The sequence below is a fragment of the Sipha flava genome, unplaced genomic scaffold, assembly GCF_003268045.1.
Source record: "Sipha flava isolate LNK unplaced genomic scaffold, YSA_version1 124_pilon_pilon, whole genome shotgun sequence".
In the NCBI taxonomy this organism is placed as follows: domain Eukaryota; kingdom Metazoa; phylum Arthropoda; class Insecta; order Hemiptera; family Aphididae; genus Sipha; species Sipha flava.
In genome coordinates this window covers 1,644,184-1,667,842 of record NW_020271750.1, presented here as the reverse complement: position 1 = coordinate 1,667,842, position 23,659 = coordinate 1,644,184, and the positions used below count along the sequence as shown (strand labels likewise).

The following is a 23,659-nucleotide window of genomic DNA, read 5'->3' as shown; positions in this document are numbered from 1 at the left end:
CCTTTTTAAATATCTTTTTATAGGTAAGTTATTTTGTACCACCCAATTTAAATCTTTAATTTAATTCTTTATTTTAATTAATTTAAATTAATTAATTAATTAATTTAAATCTTTAAGTTAAATTAAAAAAAATCTAAAATTCGTCGTTTATAGATGGTTTTAAATATAGCGGGTCAAATAAAATGAGATAGTGGTTTTTTACGATAATCTAACATTGATAAAAAATATATTCCATACATTTATCGTGGTATTCGATAAAATTGAAATTTTTGTGCTCCGAGAGTCCTAAATCTTTAAATAATAGTCAAGAAGGATTTCTTAAGAGTTTTGAGTTTTTATTCGTCCAGTTTTTATTCGTCCAGTTTTTATTGCAGAACAGGTCAAGTAGGCAAATTATAGTTTTTTATTCGTTCGAATGTTTTTTTAGTTTCACCCAAATGAACCCTACCATCCCACCATTCATTGCTATTAACGATAACAAAAATGTATCGCTAAATCGCTGTGCGACGGGCGCACACGTGTCTGATTATTTTTCGTTCCTCGGCCATTAAATACGGACTTAAATAAGAGAAAGGGCTTAAGAACAATGGACCAAAAACCTCCGAAAATAACGTCACAGGGATTACATTATTTTCATTCTCGTGATCTCTCGGGTTCGATCCGTGCACGTACGGAGGGCCCTGTATTTACAGAGGTACACTTGATAAGCGGATACAACATTGCACTTGCCTCTGAGAATATTAGTGCCGGAGTTCTCCCACGTAGTGTAGTTGGAGTATACGGTTAGTGGGTTGAGCGACGTGAGCCGATTGCTGGTCAGGTCTAGCGCGAGCTTGGGCACACCGGACAGCGGCAGAAGCAGGTCAGCTGGCAGGTCCTCAATGGACGTGTGCCGGATGCTGATGGTCAGCCGTTCGCCAACCCCGCGGCCCAGCCCCGCGAACACTTGAGCATCGACGAACCTTAGCTCCGGCCCTGTGATGGCCACGGACTCGAGCTTGGGACCGCACGTGTCCACGATGGGCCCGGGCAGTCGCAACCGGTTCACACGCACCGAAAGGCTGCGTATGGACTTGACCGCGGCGCACACGATCTGCCCGATGTTCGGTCGCCAGTCTGTGGCCAATGACCGAAGAGTGGACAGTTTGGAAAGCGATCCCGCATCGAAACGGTCCGCGTACTGCAGCTGCTGCACCCGCAAATGTTGTAAACGGGACAGACCGGAAAAACTCGCTTTGGTGATCGTCTGCAACACAAAAGCGCGTGCGTGTGTCAAGCACACGAAAAGGTACGCAAAGGTTATCGTTGTGGTCGGCACGATCATGCAAGACACGCGGTACAAACGCACGTTTACATCTCGTTTAACAGATATGTTTTAACATCGTTTGTTGTCCACAATTCGCCGTTACTGCGAGGAGTTTGCGTGAAATTATCTCGAAATATGCGCTCGAACGAGGGACTACAATCGAATAATATCAATAACCCATAGAGAGTTCAAACGGGTTGAAAATAAAAAAAATAAATAAAAAAGTTACTTTTATAGGGTTGGCCGACAGGTCTAACGTTTTCAACGACGGCAGCAGCGACCATACATTCCATGGGGACGAGGTCAATCTGTTGTCGTTCAGATAAAGCGTCTTTAAGCGGGACAGCATTTCCATGGACGATCTGGACACCTTTTCCAACTTGTTGTGTGACAGCCGGAGCGATATCAATCCCGGGAGTGGCAGCAGTGGCGTATCGACGAGCCCCGTGTCGGCTAAATTTAGATGCCTCACGTTCTGCACGTAATGGAACAGCTCTTTGAAGTTGGCCCGGAGGTTGTTGGAGGACAAGTCGAGTGCGAGTAGACCGGTGAGCCCGACGAACGTGTTATCCGGGATGATGGTTAGTTTGTTATTGGCCAGGCTCAGGTTGGCTAGCCTGGTCACGTCCGAGAACGTGGTGCCGTCGACGTGATCAATGCGGTTGCCGGACAGCAGCAGGTGCCGTAGCGTCGAGCCCGTTGCCGTCAGCATGCTCACGGGCACGGCCAGCAGCCGGTTGTCGGACAGGTCGATGAACTCGAGCGGCGCCACGCCCGGCACCGCGTCCCAGCCGAGTGCGGTCAGCTGGTTCCTGGCCAGCGACAGCACGCGAAGCCTGGGTAGCGTGGCGAACTGGTCGGGCGACAGCTGCTGTATGCGGTTGTCGGACAGCCGGAGCACCTGCAGCGAGGTCAGGTTGTGGAACGCTTTAGACGCGACCGACGTCATTCCGTTACCGGTCATCGACAGCACCTCCAGCCCCGTGAGGTTCACCAACTCCGCGTTGTACACGCTCGTTATCCGGTTGTGGTCCAGGTAGAGATGCCTGAGCGACGCCGATACGAAGTGTAGCAGCCTGTACGGCACGTCCGCCAGGCTGTTGTAGCTTAGGTCCAGCGTCCTCACGTGGACGGCCGTCAGCGGATGGTCCACCGGGGCCATTTCGATGCAGTTGTTGGACACGTTCAGGACCAGCGGCGTCTTCGGATTGGTGGAGTTGGCGAATGACGCCATCCGCAGCTCCTTCAGCTGGTTGCCCTGCAGGTCCAGACGTTTCAGCCCTGGCAGTCGTTCAAACGCCGACGGCTGGATGTACTCGATGCGGTTATACGACAGGTCGACGTTGAGCAGCCTCGGCAGCTTGTTAAACGCGCGCGACATAACTTCAATGATTTTGTTCCGCGACACGGTGATCGTTTGCAGCTGCTGCAGGTCGTGGAACGTGTTCGGCTCCAGGGACATCAAGTAGTTTTGGTTCAGTCTCACCTCACGCAGGTATGTTTGGTTCGGCGAGCCGAACGTACCTGGCACCAACACCGATATCCTGTTGGATTCCAGATTGACGTACTGAAGACTGTCCAGCGAGTGCAATGAGTTCACCGGCACGGACGAGATGTCGTTGTTGTCCAGCACTAACCACATCAGAGATTTGAGATGACTGAGCATTTTAACGGGGAAGCTATCGTAGTAAACGCCAAAACTGATTTCCAAGCTTTCTAACGACGTGGCCAGATCCATGAACACGTCGGCATCTATGTAATGGATGTTGTTGAAGGACAAACTCAGTTCGCGCAGGGTGGTCGTATTCTTGAACGGTCGTCCGGTGAGTTCCTTCAACTTGTTGTTCATCAACAACAACGTGTCCAGGTGCGTGGCCCATTCCCCAAAGTCGTTTTCTCTTATTTCTCTGATAAAGTTGTAGCCCAAGTTCAAATGCGAGAGTTTAGTACAGTTCGTTAACGAATGGCTAGGTATTTCTAACAGACGATTGCCGGATAGTGAAAGCGATCGTAGACTCGACGAAACGCCGGTAAAATCTGCCGTGTTCAATTGACTGAGATCGTTTGACGACAAGTACAAAAACTTTAAATTTTTCAAAGTTCTAATCGCCGTCGGTATCATTCCTAAATTATTGTGCTCCAGGTCTAAATACTCCAGTATCCTTTCCAGTCCTTCGAAAGTCTTGTGGTCCAAATTTTTCAACCTGTTACGAGACAGGTACATGCGAACCGATCGCAACCCGTCGAAAGCGTTTGCGTCCAGCGTCTCCAATCGATTCATATCTAAATGTAGATTCCGCACTTCTGAACGACCCCCGAACATCTGACCTGACCAACTCTCCATTTGGTTCATGCCCAGATCTAGTATATCCAGTTTGACAAATCTGTTCGGAACAATTTTCGTTATGTTCACTATGTAATTGTCTCGTACATATAATCTGTTCAGCGCAGTTCCCGTTTCAATAAGTGAGACAGGAAATTCTTGCAAGAAGTTATTGGATATGCTCAGAGTTTCAAGCACCGGTGGCGTTTTAATGTTCGGTTGTATAGACGTGATCAAATTATTATCCAGATTTAAAGTAGATAATGTTCGTAGTTTTGAAAAATGATCTGGGAACGATGTTAAATCGTTTTCACCAATGAACAGGTGCTGCAATGTGTCTTGCAAATGATTCCAGTATGTTTCCACTACTTCGATATTGTTACTGAAATGAAAATAAAAATAATATATTATAAGCATTTATTCTCCAATACAAATATATGTTATAATTGCAGATATTTTAAAACAAATGCTAATCACCCGTGCAAATTGAGCCAATCTAAATTTTTTATATTTGAGAAAGATTTAAGTGGCACCTTATCCAACTGGTTATAACTGAGGTCGAGTGCCCGAAGAACTGATCCGGACGATCTGTAATAAAAAAATGGTAATATACACCTACTGAAACATTATTGTATACTTAATTAGATAGAAATAATATTATTTTCGGGTCGGGTATTCAATAAATGATGTCACATTCTTTCAGTGGTGAAAAATTAAAGTACAATTATTTATTTATTAAAATATTACAATATTTTATTTTCAGACGATTGTCTATAGAATTGAATTAAACTATTTAAAAAAAAAAAAAATTTATACATTCCTTTTACTCTAAATATAAAGAAAGTATTGAGCACCTTTTAAATAATAATGAATACTAAAAACTAAAAACAACTACTGATTTTATTCAGAATCTGCAATATAAACAAGTATCTAATTGAAAAGAAACAAATATGCATTTATTATATAAATAATATTGCTGTTTTTATTTGACAAATATTATAATATGACATGAAAAATGAGTGAAAGCCGTTATATTCAATATAGACAGTTTCAAATGAATTCATAAAGTTTGTTTGCTCGAACAGCTAAGAAAAGTGGTCTACATCAACTGTAAAGAATATCAATTCAATACTTAACTGTTAGTAATCAACAATCAAATTTTATATTATTCTACTAAAGTAGTATATAGGAAAAAATATTATTGACCGATTTATAGCAGCCATATTATTTAAAATAAATAACGAGCATTGGCTTTCAAAAGTGATTGAAATTAATTCAACAAAATAAGAGTGTAAAATATTTAAGGATAATTGTATTATTTGACAGGTTTAAAAATGTATAGGTTACAATAGATAAATTAAAATACTTCCAGGGATATGTTTTGAGGTCGAGAAGAATATTTAACTTTTGGATACGTAAATCTTTTATACGGTGTTGAGTTATAAAATACAATTATATATTCTTCATGTTATTAGAATGAGTTAAAATACAACGTTAACATTTCCAGCCCGCATGAAACAGCTGTATATTACAAATGGAAAGTCGAATTTTTCTTACCGATCGATCAGCACGACGATTAACCTAAGGTAACGGAAATCATTTGTTTATAATCCCGAAACGAGTGTTAATGGTTAGATTTACGGTACGTAACGACGTGCGATGCATCTAATTCCTGCAACTATTATTATCAAAAATCAGATACTGTATGCAAGCCAAAAGAGTCGTGTTAAAACCCGAATTGTATAATGTTAAAATAGTTTTTCAAATCAATTACTTCTGAATCATAAGTTGTCTTAAAAATACCGTGAGAAAAAAATTAAACATTAAGTTAATTAAATGAGCCTACAGTAAAAGATGGACGGTCAACTGTAACTGTAACGTTATTATCGTAGTAAGAACTCTATTTTTTATTGTGACGTGATTTTAATTTCGGCAATAACGTGCACTACTGTAAAGTGTTTTTTCAGCTAGGCAATAACTAATTCATCGACATATTTGTACTTCGTTGAAGTGTACACGGGACGTGATCGATATTTACATACGTAAGACCAGAAGGTTTATTATGTTTACATATAATATACCGATTGTGATAGAAATGAATAAAGTGAATAAAATACAAAAAGTGGACACACTTCGCACTTCATTGAGCCAATGTATATGATACTGATATGTAGATCAGACACGTTATATTGAATTACATTTAATTTCTGTACCTATATTGTTATATAATTGCACTTTGCAAAATATCATACTACGTGCAATGTAATTGTTTTTCTCGTTAAGCAATGGTCCAAATGATTAAGTTTTTTCGAATAAGTGTGCGGCTTAATTCAATGTCTAATGAGTTAAAAAATGTATTAATTATTTTAAATTTTTGAACCTTTTTTGGTTCAACCACACTTTTTAAGCTTTGAAATGACACTATTTTTAAATTTATTATATCACACAGCAAAATCTTTGCAATCCATAAAATCGAGTCGAATCCGTTGAAACGACGAGAAAAAAAACGTCTAATTTTAGTAACAGCTTTATGTCGTATCATTTATCAATCACATGGACACAATTTATACTGACAGACGGATCAACACTATTTAGATTATAAATAAGAGGCTGGATATTGTGAGTAATATATAATATCTGGCATTAAAATTGTAGATTATTTGAAATAATACGAGTACAAAGATAATCCCTCAAACCGACCGACACGTTAAATACAACAATAATACGATAAGCGATATTGTATTATAAATGCACTTAAATGTGCATTTAATCGACCATCTAGTTTTGTTTGTGTTTTTATTTTGATTTTAATTACCATTATCGAACACTATTAAATGCATTTAACGTTTTGGTAATACTACGTTTTCAAAATGGACCAAAGTCGGATCAATGCGAATGTATTGCCATAAAAAGTTAAAATAATTTATTGTGATCACTGGTTAAAAAAAAAAAAAATAACAAAAAAAAAAAAAATCAACGCCATAGATAAGTAGCAATATAGTGACTGAATACTTTTGGATATCAGATAGAGTTTCAAGGAAGGGGAAGTTAAGTACGGACCCCCCATTGAAATTTCTACATACTTAACGATTCTATAGTAAATAGTATAATAATAGTATATAGTGTATTTAATTTCTCATTATCAAATAAAATAAAAATGTTGGACCCTCCATAAAAAATTCTTGGGTACGCTCCTGTAGAGTCATATTATATAATATTTATACTGTGTGTACAACCGAATATTTATTTATTTCTTCTTTATAATGTTTGCTTAACCGGCGATTTTTTTGTAGGAAACTCAACTCCAAATAAATACTACACCACTAAATTCTCTGGTGGTTACCCGTCCAAAGAATAGTGGCAGGAGTAATTTTGGATTACATATTAATTGCGGCCCGATCTTTTTGCTGGGGTATATACGAAATGCAGTCCAAGAAGATACCAACTTAACATTTTTTTTTCCATCAAATTATATACTCTAAGCTTAATTTTCCTTCCCGTTTCTTAGAAATGTCCGTAGCATCAGTACTACATTTAGGTTTGTATTTAATTTAATGTACGCTTTACAAGAATTTTTAGTACAGTAAAATTAGAAATGCGGCGAAATGTTTTGATGGTTGTAAACCGACGACATAGATGTATTTTAGTATCTACGTTGTACTGTTATTATATTTTATCAGTCAACATTCATAACCATCTTGAAATAAAAATCAATATGTTATAATGTTTATATAATTATATATAATTCACTCATGTCATTGCTGGTGGCTGTCATTATTATCGATTGGAAAACGATAATAATATAAATGTCTTGTGGCAGAGCCGTAACTAGGGTGAGGTGAGCAACGCACTTGCCTTAGGCGCCTGAAGCTGAGGGGCGCAAAAATATTAAATTAATTATTTATTTTAAGAAATGTTATTTCTTGTATTGCTAGAAACCTAATTGCAATTTTGCAGATTTTTTCGAATTGTATTATACATATTAAAAGCTGTGAAAATGACAAACCTTCAACATAGGGGGCTTATTGATTCAGTTCTGCCTTAGAATAAAAATTAGCTCGGTACGGCTCTGTATCGTGGTAATTATCAATCGGGCCACAATTTGGATTAGACTTTTTTTGTATATATTTTTAGGACGCAACTAGTATGCAGCAACCATCGGTAACAAGATAAAATTTAAAATTTTTATCAATTACTAAAAGTAAATACATTCATAAAGAATTAATGACTATTTTTAAAAATCTTAGACAGTTCTTTTTTGATTATATTTTAGAATTGTATCTATAGAATAAGAATTAGAATTCAATTATTCAATTAAAAATATCGCATACATATTAAAATACTATGTTGCATGCACTCTGCTTACCTAAAACTAAGTCATATGCATGTAAAATATAACTATCACGCTAATTTAAATACAGTGTAATTTCAAATCGATTTGAGATAAACTAGTTTTCACAAAAAAAAAAAAAAAAAAATTATTTCAATACAAATGTAAATTCATTTTTTTTTAATTTTACTTTTATACTAAAAACCGTTTATTATTTTAATCTCACCAGTGATTAATTTGAATGAATTTGATAACTTTTTAAAATATTACTTTATTTATAAAACATAGCATGATTAAAACGTATCAATGGTGAACTTAAAACATTTTAATAATATTTAAAAGAAATATAGAACTAATCATTAGTATAGTGAAGTCATAATCTATCAAAGCCAAATTACTTGTTATCACATCAAACATTTTAATGAAAAATGTGATTTGAAGCGAATAAGAAGAAAATAAAAAACAGGACATATATATATATATATATATATATATATATATACACTAGATGTATACATTTTTTTTACAGAATAAACGACTTTTTTATTCTGAAAAGCTAACATTTTTTACTGAAATGTTTCCATTAAAATCTTATTCACGTGAAATATCATTAATATAAAATATAACACATGATATGTGATTCGTAAAAGTCTTTGATTTGTAAAATAACATTTCAAATTTAATATTATACACGTCAACACGTCAATATTATATTCATATTCATATAATGAAATTAGAATATAGTATTTTGATAAATACAGGATCAAAGAAAGGTGAATTTAATCAAAATAACCATTTCCTTTTAGTTTGAATAATATTCTATTAATCGCAATAAAAACAAATCTATTAATAGTTAATAACTTTGATTTCTTCTGTATTGTTCTAAGAAATCGAATTTCAATTAAAATGACAGAGAATAAAATATAAATAGCAATTATTTCTCTGTACATAAAGTTTTTTTGGAACAAGATTATAGTTGGAAATGTAATATAACATATATATTAACAATGTAATTTTTGCTTCACTGGTTCATTTAATTATTTAATATAAGTGTGTAAGATTTCTTCCAATGAAAGCTGAATAAGTAAATTAGAAAGTATATTGAACCGATTTTTGAGTTATGTAGATTTTTAAGTAAATTAAAACATCAAGTAATAAGTAATACTTCTCAGAAATTTATTTTAAATTTTCTAGCCAAGTGGAAATTATTCAACGACGTCATATTTTATTAAATCTGAACGTTTGGTAAAATTATTTCCGAGTTTCCAGTTTTAATTCTCAGAATATTTTCTTTTTTTTTTATCGCATCATCGCCTGAAAAATTGTTTATTCATTACAATTTGATCGATATGTTTACATGAGGAATTTCACCTTCATAGTTATTACGTTATTTTATTTAATTTTTTGTTCTCTTGACCAAATAAAACAAATAATAATTATTTAATTATTTTTCTTTCAAATAATAAAGCTCCTAAATTCGTTAATGATAGTATAATTACCACTTATCAAACCTATTATTATATATAAACAAAAATAATATGTATTTAATTTTATATATTTTTATTGAAGAAAACACAAGATGATAACATTATTTATACAAATCTTTTAATTTAAGAAAAATAATAAATTTACAAATTTTTCCATTTATAAATCAACTGTACATTTCATGGACGTAAAATTATTTTCGTTATAAATTAGTTGATAATATCCATAATACGGTCACGGCATATCAGACTTAAACGTAATGTAATTGTCTTGTTCCTGATTATTATAAAGGCAAAAGCACTACATCAGTTTGAAACGCTAATGAAATTATAATACCTTTTAATAATATGCAAATCATATAATATGTTAATGATAACGCCACTTACAATACTACGGCGGATATAGTGTCTACGTTAAATTACGTGAAGTAATGAGATGTGTTTTTAGTATAATGTGTTATAATAACCAGAGGGATCATATGAATTTGTAATTCATAGATTTATGTTCGAATCTGACTTAAGTGTTCGTTAATCCTATGCGAAGTTATTCAACCTATAAATACATAAAAGCATGGACGTTTTTACGAGAGGAAGATGTATGACAGAGGGACCCAAACTTTTTTCGGCCATGATTTACTAAAAATATACTTCATCTTTGAAGATCGACTTTCTTGGAAAATTTTTTTATAAGCCAGAATAAAAGATAAAAACTATATAGATAAAATTTATCGCTAATTTATTCATAACAACCACGATTAATTTTCTTGCATGTGGCCTAAAAATAAATTCTAACATGATCGACTCTGAAATCGTCAGCGATCAACCAGTCGATCGCGATCCACCGTTTGGCCGCCCCTGATGTATGGAATAGATCTCCCATCCATGACTTTCTTATTTTTAGTGGATTTTATTTTCATGTTCCACTGATACTTAGTAATATATAATCAAATAAATAAAAATAATCCATATATTTTATTTTGACTCATTATAATTTTTCTCACGATTGATAAACAGATTTAAGGCCACGATTACAGAGTAATTGATTGAATTAAATGATGGTTGACATTTTACTATCGATAGTGTATGAAAATGAAATAATTCAAGCAATATATAATTTTTTTTTTTTTAAAAAAAAACCTGTAGAATTTATATTATTTTGCAAATTTTACATAATAATTAAAAATATAATATATTGTAATTTATGATATGTTGTTATTATATAAGAATGGGGATGTAGAGGCTTAACCCCCATGGCTTACTTTCTAATAAATTTTTAAATCTCCTGCTATTGAAAAATCCTGAGAGCACCTAACCTCGGCATTAAAAATTATATTGAATATAAATATCGTAAGCACCGTTCAGTGGCGTACATTACATTTTCAGAGGGAGTTATATATTTTTCATCATTATCAAATGTTTATTTTTAGAATTTCTGTGACGAAAAATTAATGATTTTATAATTCTATCATAATTGATAAATAGTACACGTTATACACACGTTTAAATATTTATGATAAGTATATTTTTTATTCTGACACCATTTTAAAACAAGATTTTTTTTTTTTAGCTTTTTAATGAGGGGAATTTATCCCAATTCCTTCCCCTTTATTTGTACGCTACTGATACCATTATATTGTTACGTATTTGAAATATGTATTATGTAATATGTCTATGTAATAGTGAATTCCAATATTTAACTATATTAACTATAGTTAATAAAAAAAAAAAAAAAGACCTATTAATAACAAAGTCAATTTCTATTGACAATAGGCTTATGAATATATATCGGGACCAATGCAACGATTTTAACAATTTGGATAATAAACTATATAGCCAAGTATCACTAAATATTATCATGTTCATTGTTATTACACACATACGACACACTTGCATAGTATACGTTTGTTATGACTAATTATGTAGACAACAATCAAACGCAATAAACATAGGTAATGTTTTTCTCATAATAAGATTGATAAGAGTAGAATTTGAACATGGTGTTTCACCTTCAACGTTGTTAACGCTAATGAAATTCATAAAATGATTAACAACAGATTTTAGTACCACATTTAAGTTTGACAAACACAAATCGTTTAATATGCTATAATATTATTATTATTTTTTTTTTATTTATCAAAAATTACAACTTCGGCAGCTATGGTCATTAGTTATATTTTTTTTTTTTAAATTTATCTGTGAAATGATTGTTAGATTATTTACATATTAAAAAGGTTGCGTTATGAAAAAATATTGTTTAATTTTATATTGATTTGTCCAGTCCGGTGTCCTTGAAGAAGAGGATGAAGTTGTCGGAGATATTCGGTCCTATTGTTTGGTACAAGTTTGAAGGGATATTATATTTGATTTTTTCGATGAAGTATGAGTGACATTCTGTTATTATATGTTTAATTGTTAGTTTTTCATTGCATGAGGAGTATAATGTTGATTCATAGTTGTCCATTAAATGACCATGTGTTAGTCGAGTGTGTCTAATTCTCAATCGGTTAATTATTGAGTTTATTTTTCTTGAGGTGTGGATTTAAGGCCAAGGTTCAATATTTTGTTTTATCATATTTAATTTTGTTGATTGTTTTGTCCAATGGTTTTGCCAGGTATTGTGAGTTATTATAGCTATGGATTTTTTTATGTCAGAAATTTTATTAAATTGAAATTAAGGTTTCTATTGCTGTTACTGCGTTTTTTGAGTGTCGATCTGCTTCTTCGTTACCATGTATATTGCAGTGTCCTGGTATTTACATTATGTTAATAATTTTATTGGCTTGTTTCATTAACTGTATTTTGTTTATTATTATTGTAGAAATGTCGTTGAGTTGGAAATTATTTTGTATACTCTGTATGGTGCTTAATGAATTTGTGTAAATGTTATATTTTAGTATGGGATTTGTTTTAATATAGTTAAGGGCTGTTATAATGGCTAATGCTTTGGCTGTGTATATTGAAATTTGATTAGATAATTTTTAACATATATTTGTATTTTTAGTAATGACTGCTATATGCCTACTCTATGTTTGCTTTTTGAGGCATCTGTGTAGATGTCTTCGTCAGTCAAATTGTTTTTTATGTCTTTAAACTATAATATTATCTTTTGCATATTAATGCTATTATAAGTTCATAAGTGACTAGTTCAACTTTACGAAATGTGTAATAATGATAATATAATATCTATGTTTAGATTTTAAACTGAAATTCATCGCCCATTCCAGAAACTTTTATATTAGTTTTAATTTTAAAATATAATTGTTTTATCATAATAGTAAAAAAAAAAAATTATAACATAAAAAAAATATTTACGTTGGAATCAGAAGGTTATTATTATTATTTTTCCATTACTTAAATTTTAAAATGAAGACGACCCCTTTCAGATTCTCCTTCGGCGTAGGTTACGTATTTATTAATACATTATTTAACTATGAATAGTTCGATATTAATACAAAAATAATTAAAATAATAATAATAATAATAATAATAATAATTTATTCAAATTAATAGAACATGTAAGAACCCAATAGTTCAGATTTAAGTTAAATATAAACGATTTAGATTAGTCATAAAACAGAAATACTTAAAATTAATAAGTTAATAAACAAAAAAAATAAAATAATAAGAAAGTAGCTAGATATAAATTTTTCTTACAAATTCAATTTTACATATTATTATTTCTGTTCAAATGTAAATTAATAGTCATGCTGAATGGAGTAAAGTATAAGTCAGCAATAGCTGTAGGTTTATCATACTTAAAGCCATGGCTATTGGGAACGGAGAATATTTTAGATAGTCTGTGCTTTGTAAGGTTTGGTACAACATGAGAGTAAAGCGGTTATTGTAAGCTGGAATGTTAAAAGGGATGTTATTTAATAAGTAAGGAGCGTCTATGTAATTATTTATTAACTTATACATATATAAGAGATATATAACCTAACTCGCTTCTAGAGGCAAGGGTGGGAAGGTTTAAAAGAGATCAAAATGGTGGTGAACAATCACTCTGATTAATAATTATATTAAATTTAAAAGCAAAAATTTAAAATACACGTTTTAAATATTTTTGATTAGAAAGATATTAGATTATGTGTATGGAATCAAAATGGAAGACCCGTATTCTAGGATAGACTGGAGTAAAACGATTTATTTTTATTTTTGTTAAAAGATCAATGAAGAAATGAAAATAGGTTTTTATAACGTAATTATATAATGTATAATATATTATGAGAAAATTAAGAATTCAAATTTAATAATAACTATTCAATTGCGTCGCACGCAGTGTTTATGTATTTCGAAAGTTTAAATTATTCATATGATTGAACAATTATATAGTTAAAATAAACAAATTTTAACAACTATTGTTAAACACTTATCACGTGTACTTACGCGAACGCTCTATCGGATATAATTCCGATTCTATTGCTCATCAGCCGCAGTGATTCGATGTGCGTCCCTTGTAAAATGTCATTTTCGACGGACTCAATCTCCGACGACATGACATCCATATGACTTATCCGTGTACCCGTTGCTACTTCTAAAAAGCAAATACAAATCCAAACAATTAATTTTTACGTAAACAGTAAACATGAGAAACATGTTCATATTATTACACAACGTGTTCGTAGTCGAATGCTAAGTAGTAGTAGTCTAATACAAAACGTTATAAGGTTATAGGTTTTTCCACATGTAAATTTTTGATGTTTTACGAGCGATTAAAACGAACAAAATTAATTTTTAATTAATATCGTAATACAAATGAAATGTTGCAGATTTTCACGATGGGAAATGACTGGAAATGTTCCGGGTACCCGGCAATTACTCGATAGCCGAGTACTCGATGCCATAATCAGGACTCGGTCCTTACCTAGTACTGAGTTTTTACTCAACCTTTATATCCGGTACTCGGTATAGTTGTGAACATTTTACTCGGTCAATACTCGGTACCGGAATATAATCAATTTTCTACCAGGAACATCTCTAATAGTGACGTAATTATTTTTTAACACTTTTCCTTTTTTAACGATATATAAAAATAATACTTACGTACAATATGTATATATATATATATATATATATGTATTATGGGTTGTTTATTAAAAGCAAAAAGAAATATCGTTTAAAATACAAAAGTATAATGAACATTTTTCGTAATAAATAATGACTGGAGGTATTATCCATTCACACAATGGGAACGCACGAGACGACTGGTTGCGTTTCTTTTTGCGGATGCCTGATCACTAATCAGTCTCACTAAACTAAAATAATGTGACAAAGTGCGGCGGCGTTTTCTTTTAATTTATCTTTTTTGTTTTTCATTATTTTAATTCAGACAGAGTAGGTCCATATGATAAAGTGTGTATACTACAGTTCCGAACAAAATTTTTATTTTAATTTCTTTTGTTTTTTTTTTTTTCTTTGAAAGAACAAAATACGTGACGAATATATGATTATTGAAATATAACTGGGGGAAATAACTACATCCATTTTAATTCATATGGACGCGATGACAGCAATATGTACTAAATCTTGATACGATATATATATATATATATATAATAATATATTATTTTATTTTATATGTATATTATTTTATAACATGATACGTTGTTAGTAGAATAAACACTTTTTTCAAAATTATATTACTGTATCATCTCTTAAAAAAATATTATTTGAAGATAAACTAAATCTAAATATTTATATGCTGTTATTGTAATTTTACATCTTATTGTTTATTATACATGTATAGTATATTACAATATCAATTTTTATATCAAAATATATACGACAAGTTGGAAGGAAAACAATTTAAGTTCAAGATTACTATCGTAACGGAGTGTCACAGTCGATCAAAATAATTAAATATAAAAGTGAATTAAAAAATAATTCAATAAGGGATTTGAATGATTTATGTTTTGTTTTTTATGATTTATCATTTTTGAATGCTTTCATTCCTGTAAATTTAGCGTAAGACGTAAATAATTATCATTTGCATTCGGTGTTGAAGAAATATATTTATTTATTGAATCAATCGAACCCGTGAATTGTGTTTTTTGAAATTATATGAAACTAGAATAATATATTGTAGGCACGGGAAATGATTACAAAAAGCGAATCAAATATTTTATTTTTTGCAATCCATTTGAAACATTGTTGTTCAGTTATTTCTATTCCACCATTTAATTTATTTTGATGTACCTACACGTTATATATTATACTCGTTCTGAGATTCCTTAGAAACTCTCGTTTCCGGGAACCTCGGGGATATTCTAACTTGATATTATATAAATTCAACACAAAGGCGTTTTAGATTCTAAACCGTTTTTATAGTTTATTGCTATTAAATTATTAAGTAATTTTGTTTATTTTTTTGTAAGTATTAAATGTTGAATTTTAATCAATATAGAGTGTACAATATTATCCATTACGTATAAAAGATTCCTTTTTGTTTTTACTTTTTATTATTATGGCTACTATGACATTAAAATACTTATAATCAAATCATAATATGTGCCCAAATCATCTCATATGATGTATGAATAGTATTAAATCAACATATTTTGACTGTATCGAAAAGCGTTATACGAATAAAAAACTAAATTATTGAGATGTTAACGGTGATGGTCCAAAATCTAAAAAAAGATACATATCTGTGGTATATATAAAAAAAAAAAAAAAACCTCCAAGTATTCTATAAAAGTAGTTACATTAAAATTTGAATTACTGTATCATATAGTTTAAATGAATTACACGATACTTTTAAAAACTTTCGATGTTGCAATGTCACATTATACGAAATTCACTAACAATATAATTTATATATTTTTAGAGAATGCGTAATTATATATTTTTTTTATTGTTGAATATTTGGATTTTAGAATGCCTTTTTATAAGTACATAGTTATTAATTGTTTGTAGTTTACAAAGCATATTTTAAATGTAGTATTTTGGGTCACTTTATATGTTGAAAAAAAAAGTAGAAGAATTCAGAGATATGAGTTCATACGAACTCTAAAAATAAAAAACCTACCTGACAATCGATGGGTAAATTGAAAACTACTATCACATAATCACATTCCACCCGACCTTAGTGCTCATACAGTGATCGTCGCTTATTGGACTCACTGGTTGATTTACTAGTTCGCTTATTAGATTGAAAATGGCTGATTCTGAATTGAACGTATACTAATATGTAGTGAAAAATTCGTCTCACACACCGGTCAATGGGGTTATTTGAAAATTAGATAATTAAAAAAAAAAATGGATACATAAATTGAAAAAAATTGCTATAAATGCCATACAACCAGATACCGGTATTTTTCTGTTATTGTAAAGATAAATTAATTTACATTTTCACGATAAACCAAGCAGTCGTCAATGTTAGTACTTTAACTATGGAAAAGTGTTTGAATTTAAATTTTTTTCGTTAACATTTTATTTGTGTTGCAATGAATAAACCGCTGATAAAAAGGGTGATAGAAAAACTAGACGTTATTCGAAAATTTGACCAGCTTTCTCTTACGAGTCAGCGACAAACTGTAAGTGTAATATGCTTCAAAGTGTACCGTGTAGGATTTTGAAAAGTCTAGAGTAAATCGAAAACGCATCGTTGACGAATGAGAGCTGAGATTGTGAATAGAAAATCAGTCGGTGGAGTAGAAGAATTCAAAGTGACTTCGAAGCCATGTTTCACTTAAGTGAAAGAAAACAATGCACTAATTACAGGACCCTTGTCGCGCGAAAAAAAATTAACGATTTTACGGAGAAAATAGGCAAACACGATTTTGGAAACATGTAGTTTTTTTTTTTCAATTTTCTTTCATGGCCTCTCGTCTTATTGACACTTTCGGTTGGGCATCATTCATAACCGCACACTTTCAATAACAGGTCGTCGTTCAAAACCGCACACTTTTATATCTTAATCCCTTATATTTTCGCCAAATTAAACCGTTCAATATCGCACAAATTTATATATATATTACAATTACGTATACATTTATCTAAAATAACACGAATGTACGTCGAGACTGAGCGGAATCACTTACTCGCTGCGTTCGCTCGGACAGTCAAAAACAAAAATATCGCCCGATTTGCTATGTAAAATCATCCCGAGTAAGTCTCAAGATAAAAAAAAAAAGATTTTGTATGGGACTCATACGAAACCGGCAACGTGAACTGTACATGCGAAGTGTGCAGAGAGAAAGGAACTATTGATCAAATGCGTGAGGTTTTGAACTATCAGCCTTTCAAATTTCCCTTTTTAACAATAGAATAAATATGTGCGGTATTGAATGATGTAATATATGCGGCTATAAACGGTAAGTATGCGGTTTTGATGTCCGCCGGTTCGGTTAATGGACTCGAGTAATCCGGTCCCAAAGTGAGTTCACTAAGCGTCGATTTCCGTATTATGTACCTTAAAATATACAAACTTCGTCGAAACAAGTTACACGTTTCATAGAGTGTTTGAATTACGTAACCATTGAACGCGTCGAAAATTACCTGGAATTGTATACAAAGGAACTGCAACGCATGCGATATGCATCCGTAACGCTTCGTCCGTCTTGCACGTGCACATGCTGTTGAATAGGCAAGGAGTGGCTGCCACAGTCGTGAGCATGATTACCAGAAGCGGAGAACATAATTTCATCTGTAAAACAAAATATCGATCGTCGATTAGCGTTTCGCAATGTGACACCACAGGTAGATTATCGGTTGTACAGGGGTGAACGAGACCGACTACCATGGGCGCAACTAGAGCTTAAATATCGAGAGTGATGAAAATGCTGAAAATAAAATTAAATGGTATTTAACTGTAATGCTAATAGATTATATAGATCTGAAAAAAAACAGGAGTGCTACATTTAAACTTAGAGGTGCTAAAAACCCTATTGTACCCCATAGTTGCGCCTATACCGACTACAGCCGTTATACAATGTGCACCGAATGTGACCACGGAACGTACCCACGGAACACATCCAAAACACATCAATCACTATCGCTACCGTTCCGCGCGTGACTGATGCTTCGGTTTACTGTGCCCGGTACACCGATGATCCGAGCATATTGCAAATCATTCGGTAGATCGTAGATCAGTAATGCTAACGGTTATCGTTTTACGCGTGTACGTAGTGAACGCTGGGGCGGATCTATGGGGAGGGGTTCAGGAGGTCAGTTGACACACAGTTAATATTTGTTGACGAAATCAGCCTCTTATAGAGTTCTTATATTTTTTAAGTGTTTTATTAATGCCTCAGTTACCATTGCCCCCCTCCCCCAAATACACCATTGGTTTAATTGTGTAGTACAGTAAAATATCTCTAAACCATGTAAGACTCCATAAAATAAACATGAATGTTTTCACTGAGAATTATAAATTCACTTAAATATACATAATATTATATAATCTTATAGTGTTTTTTTTTTCGTTACAAGGTTACATTTATAATCTAGCTTCAGCCCTAAAAATGGCTTTTTGAAAATAACTTGATCCACAGTTCTCTAACTGTGGATCCGTCTCTGGGCGAACGGTAATTGTATCGCGCGGTCATTATCAATCAGGATTTGTGCAATAGAACACTGTAGTTGCGATTCAACGCGATAAAAGCGCGGGTCATTATTCTGTTTTTTTTTCGTAGTGCCCATGTTCGATTTCTCAGTGCGAAAACTATTCGTCACGCTAACGACAACGGCCGGATCTACGTCCCTTCACCCTTTCCGCGGGTCAGACCACGGTCATTGTTGTAGCCGTCCCGCAACAGGGTCGACGATTGTCTCGATTGTTTTTATCGTAATTCTCACATCCGGTAGGTACACCTGTAGGCGTATTCTTTGGAGAGTATTTGGCTGCCGTTGACCCGAAAAACAAGCGCGTAGAAGATAGCGCGGGAAGAGGAGCGAAAATTGAAAAAAAAAGAAGAACCGAACGCGCACATTTATCAGTGACATTGGGTCAAACAACGACTGTAGATATAAACGAACGCGCTGGATAAGATACGTACGACACATTGTGCTATTTCATTTAATAGGATTTCACAAATGATTATCGTGACGTGTATGGAATTGTTGCAATACGTGTAGTGCGACGAGGTAAAGTTTGAACGCGCATAAAATCCATTCGGCCCCCATACATTAGGGTTGATCGATCTATCATAATTTTATTTCATAAATATTCCCTCTTATTTTCAACAACATTCAATAACAATGCAACCATTATAGCTTTAGTTTTTTTGCAAGTTATAAAATATAAATAAAAAACAAAAATAAATTAATTAATCATCGTATTAATTTTTTATTGATGTTTGATACTTATGACCTATTACGGCGTTTTAATCAATACAGTTATTTAAAAGCGATGTTCTGTAAAATATTAGGTGTTTAGAACGATTAAAATTGATGTTTATTTGATGTTCCAAATTGTGTTTTTTATTTCCTTACTTTGGAAGTACAATATTCTGCAAGGGGTCTTCTAGGCAATACGCGGGATATAACTCAAACAAGTTTCCGTATGTATGACGTTGGACCCAGAACCTCAGTTGTCAAATAACCGAAGGTGGCATTTAGAAGAGCATTTTCAGATGAGGTAGTTGTCGAGCAAGTGCGGGATCCGTTAGGTGGTCTGCTAGAACCGTTGGTTAGTACAGTCGCGTTCCCTATAGAACTCGACGGCGATTCGTCAGTCGGCGTGGCCGTCGATATCGCTAACAAGCAGTTAGCGGGTGGCCAGTCACGATGCACCATGGTTTATTACCGTTGATGAACAGATATCTCCGGTCACGGTCGTCGTTATCGTCGCTCATAGCCTGAATATATTCAAGTCTCCAATTCTTCGTTGGTGTAATACTTGATTGAAGGACGGTTTGTTGCCGTTTTGAAATGTGTCTCTATTTTTACCGGCTTTCTTCTGCGATTTCTCGTTTCGTCGTTTTTGACATTGTAGTTTAGCACAGTTATACGGGATTTCTTGTGTACGAAGTGCTATTTCACCCTGTTATCGTTGTCATGTATCAATGTAAGTGCCGTATTATCGTGAAATCGTTTGGTCACAACTGGTATACGATTTGTTGTCCGGTTATTTGTACCCCACGTACGGCACGCTTGAGACCGTGCAGTTTTTCGATACGAAACGCGTGTATCACACTAAACACATGTCGTTTATTTTAAAACACGATGATTATTATGATTTTTTTTCTTCCCGTCATGGCATTATAAACGTGGTCATTATGATTATTAGACGTTGCAGCGGGTGGACTGTGTTCCGAGTGTGCTTACAAATAAGATACGGGCGACGGACGCACCTGCGTCTGACGTTATACTAATGTCAAGACATACAAACATCACCAAATTCACAACACACGACTACTGGCATTGTAGTCACGTGAAATCGCACGAATCAGAGAGAGAGAGAGAGAAAGAGAAAGAGAGAGATAGATAACTTATTCGTGATGTTTCTATATGACAACATCACTATGAATGCAAATGACGATCTTCAGCAGGTATACTTATAATATATATATATGTACGGTAGGCTAAGGATCAACAGTGTATTAATTTAAAGTTGACGGCACTGCAATACAGCCAGAGATTGAGTAAAGGGTAAATGTATCATGAGTACTAACACCGGAAAACAAAGCTTCTTTACGCATGATAAAATTCTTATAAATTAAAATCCATTACGATGTATTGTGCGTGTTTGAACGATAAGAGTACGAGATGCATTAATACAACAATATTAACAATACGCTCACAGTTACTTTGAAAATATTCTATTATCAAATGATAAAAACCGGTTAAAAATATCATAGTAGAAATATCTACAGCAAAAATATCCCCGGTACCTATGTGTAGGTACTTGAGTATGAATGTAATTGATTTAATTCTCTTGTTTTTGTTAAAAGCCACGCCGATTGCGAACACAACGAAAAAAATCGTTTCTTAACAATCCAAAGAAAAAAAACCACAAGGATTATCGGATAAAATAAATCTAACGATTCGACAGTGGACGATAATTTGCACGCATGACACGGCGAAGGCGATCGAACGTCTGAAAAGTTTGGAAACTCGAAACTCATATAGCCGTACAACGAATCGTCCACGTGATCACAATGCACGGCGATGGGAAATTGATTTAATACAATACAACGTGTAATAAGTTACGTGTTACGTTATTACTAACAACACTGTTTGAACCTCGAACTATGCACGGTATTACTATAAGTGTGTTCGGTGCAGACGTACGGCGATCGCGTCTCGTCTGCGATTCGTCGCCGAACTTGACTTGATAATTCCGACTTGAACTTCATAGTGATTCTCAGCATAAGTCGAAGAAGTGCGGGATATCGGCATGACCGTTATAAAATGAATAAATCTTGAAAAGTGCAATCGCATAGGTGGGGCAAAAGAGACAAAATGTATATTTATTCGTAAATAATTAGATCGCTCGATCATTAACATTACTTTATTCGTATTACTATAATTATTACTATTATTATTAATATTGAAATTATTATGACTTATATTGTTGTTGTTGTTGTTGTCGACATCATTATTATTGCTCGCATTATTGTATTTTATAGAACATACAGTATTGCAGGACCATGTATCACCCCGATACACCGTTATAATCACAATATCGTTATTACATCATATACGCAAATCGCGGTGCTCCGGTTCGTTTGCGACGACTTTAACTTGTCACAACGGAGTCGGGCGGTGTCGGACAACGAACGCTCAGAACTATTCTCGATGTTTCGCATACATTGTATTATAATACTTGAGATTGCGCCTTTGAAAACGATCATTGTTTTTTCCGCTTGACTGTCAATTTATTGTTATTCAAAGCTCGCACGTAATACTGTGCGTATTTGTAGTGCATGAACCGTAAGTTGAAGTCGTGTTCACCTATTTTTTTTTTTTTTTACGGGCAGGACATTATACGACATTGTCGCGTTATGTTGACAGATAAACAGCTATTTATTTCCTGTATGCAAATAAAATACGCATCATCCTCTATTTACGTACAGCTACGAATTGTTTGTCGTTTAATAGGTTAAAAAAGAAATACAATGAAAATATATAAACACATTGAACCAACGATGAATATTATTTCGTTATTATTTGATGTTAAATGGTTAAAGTGTTTTGAGTTCACGTACATTTGATAATTATTAATTTATATATTATGTTAAACGCTCATGTGAATCATATAATCACATTGATTACACGTTTTGAATCTATACAGAATATTTCTTGTATAAAACATGTACAACGAAGTGATTATACATAAATACATAAATATTTTTACGTTAAATAGTTTACAGCATTTTTGTTTAAGAATTAAAAAAAAATATACTTGTTGTTGAAATACAATTCAATCCTTAGTAAATATTTTTAACAAAAGTGACAGTTTAAGTTTTTAAATAAGTCTGGTCGAATTATAATGTTCTAACCATGGCTTTAATTTTCATGAACTTGACAATCCATAAATTTTACTTTTGCCTTTTGTTACATTTTTTGAAAAAGATTTAATAATCATCTTAAGTAAGGTATTCATTTATTATTATTATTTTTTTTTTTTTAATAAAAACTGTGTTAATAAAGAATTGTTTTTTGTCAGTCCTGTAAAACGTAATTATAATTACGTTAAATTTTAATTTGTTTTTGAAACTCTTTGATTTACTAACCAGGGGTGGATCTAGGAGGGGGGATTCAGGGGGTCAGCTGACCCACAGTTAATATTTGTTGACAAAATTGGGCTCTTGCAAATTTTTTTCTCTTTTTAGACCTTGAATTAGACTCTTGGACAGTTGGCCAATCGGAGTTATTTGAAAAATGAATGCCAGTATATTCAAAATTTAAAATTTTTATTATATTTTTATTTTATAAATTGCATAGTTTATATTTTAAATTATATCGTTTTAGTAGAAAGTTAAATAAGTCATATTCAGTACGTTTGTTGCACTGATAAAATTAGATTATATTTATTAATCATAAATAAGTCATTATCGGTGGTATCACTAATTCTAAAATGTATTATAAATATACTTATACACTTTTATGAGCATATTGTGCTTTTTTTTTTTTTTTATACAAGGTATTCATTTCTAATTCAGTTTCATCCCTAATAAATGGTCTCTTGATATGGCTTGACCCACAGTTCCCCGACTCTGGATCCACCCTTGTTACTAACGTAATGAAAAATAATGAAGTGTAACTCATTG

At 32.9% G+C, this 23,659-nt stretch overlaps 1 protein-coding gene across 4 annotated transcripts in view; it reads right to left on the bottom strand.

Moving 5' to 3' along the window:
- Positions 1-23,659, bottom strand: part of LOC112694202 (chaoptin) — a 104,651-nt gene that overhangs the window by 13,278 nt on the left and 67,714 nt on the right. For all 4 annotated transcript variants that reach the window (XM_025569608.1, XM_025569606.1, XM_025569607.1 and 1 more), the window contains exons 2-6: positions 17,943-18,090; positions 13,830-13,977; positions 4,107-4,217; positions 1,536-4,011; positions 730-1,246 (exon numbers count right to left, since the gene is read on the bottom strand). In XM_025569608.1, coding sequence (XP_025425393.1) covers positions 730-1,246; positions 1,536-4,011; positions 4,107-4,217; positions 13,830-13,977; positions 17,943-18,090 — 3,400 coding nt within the window. The remainder of the gene's footprint in view (positions 1-729; positions 1,247-1,535; positions 4,012-4,106; positions 4,218-13,829; positions 13,978-17,942; positions 18,091-23,659) is intronic.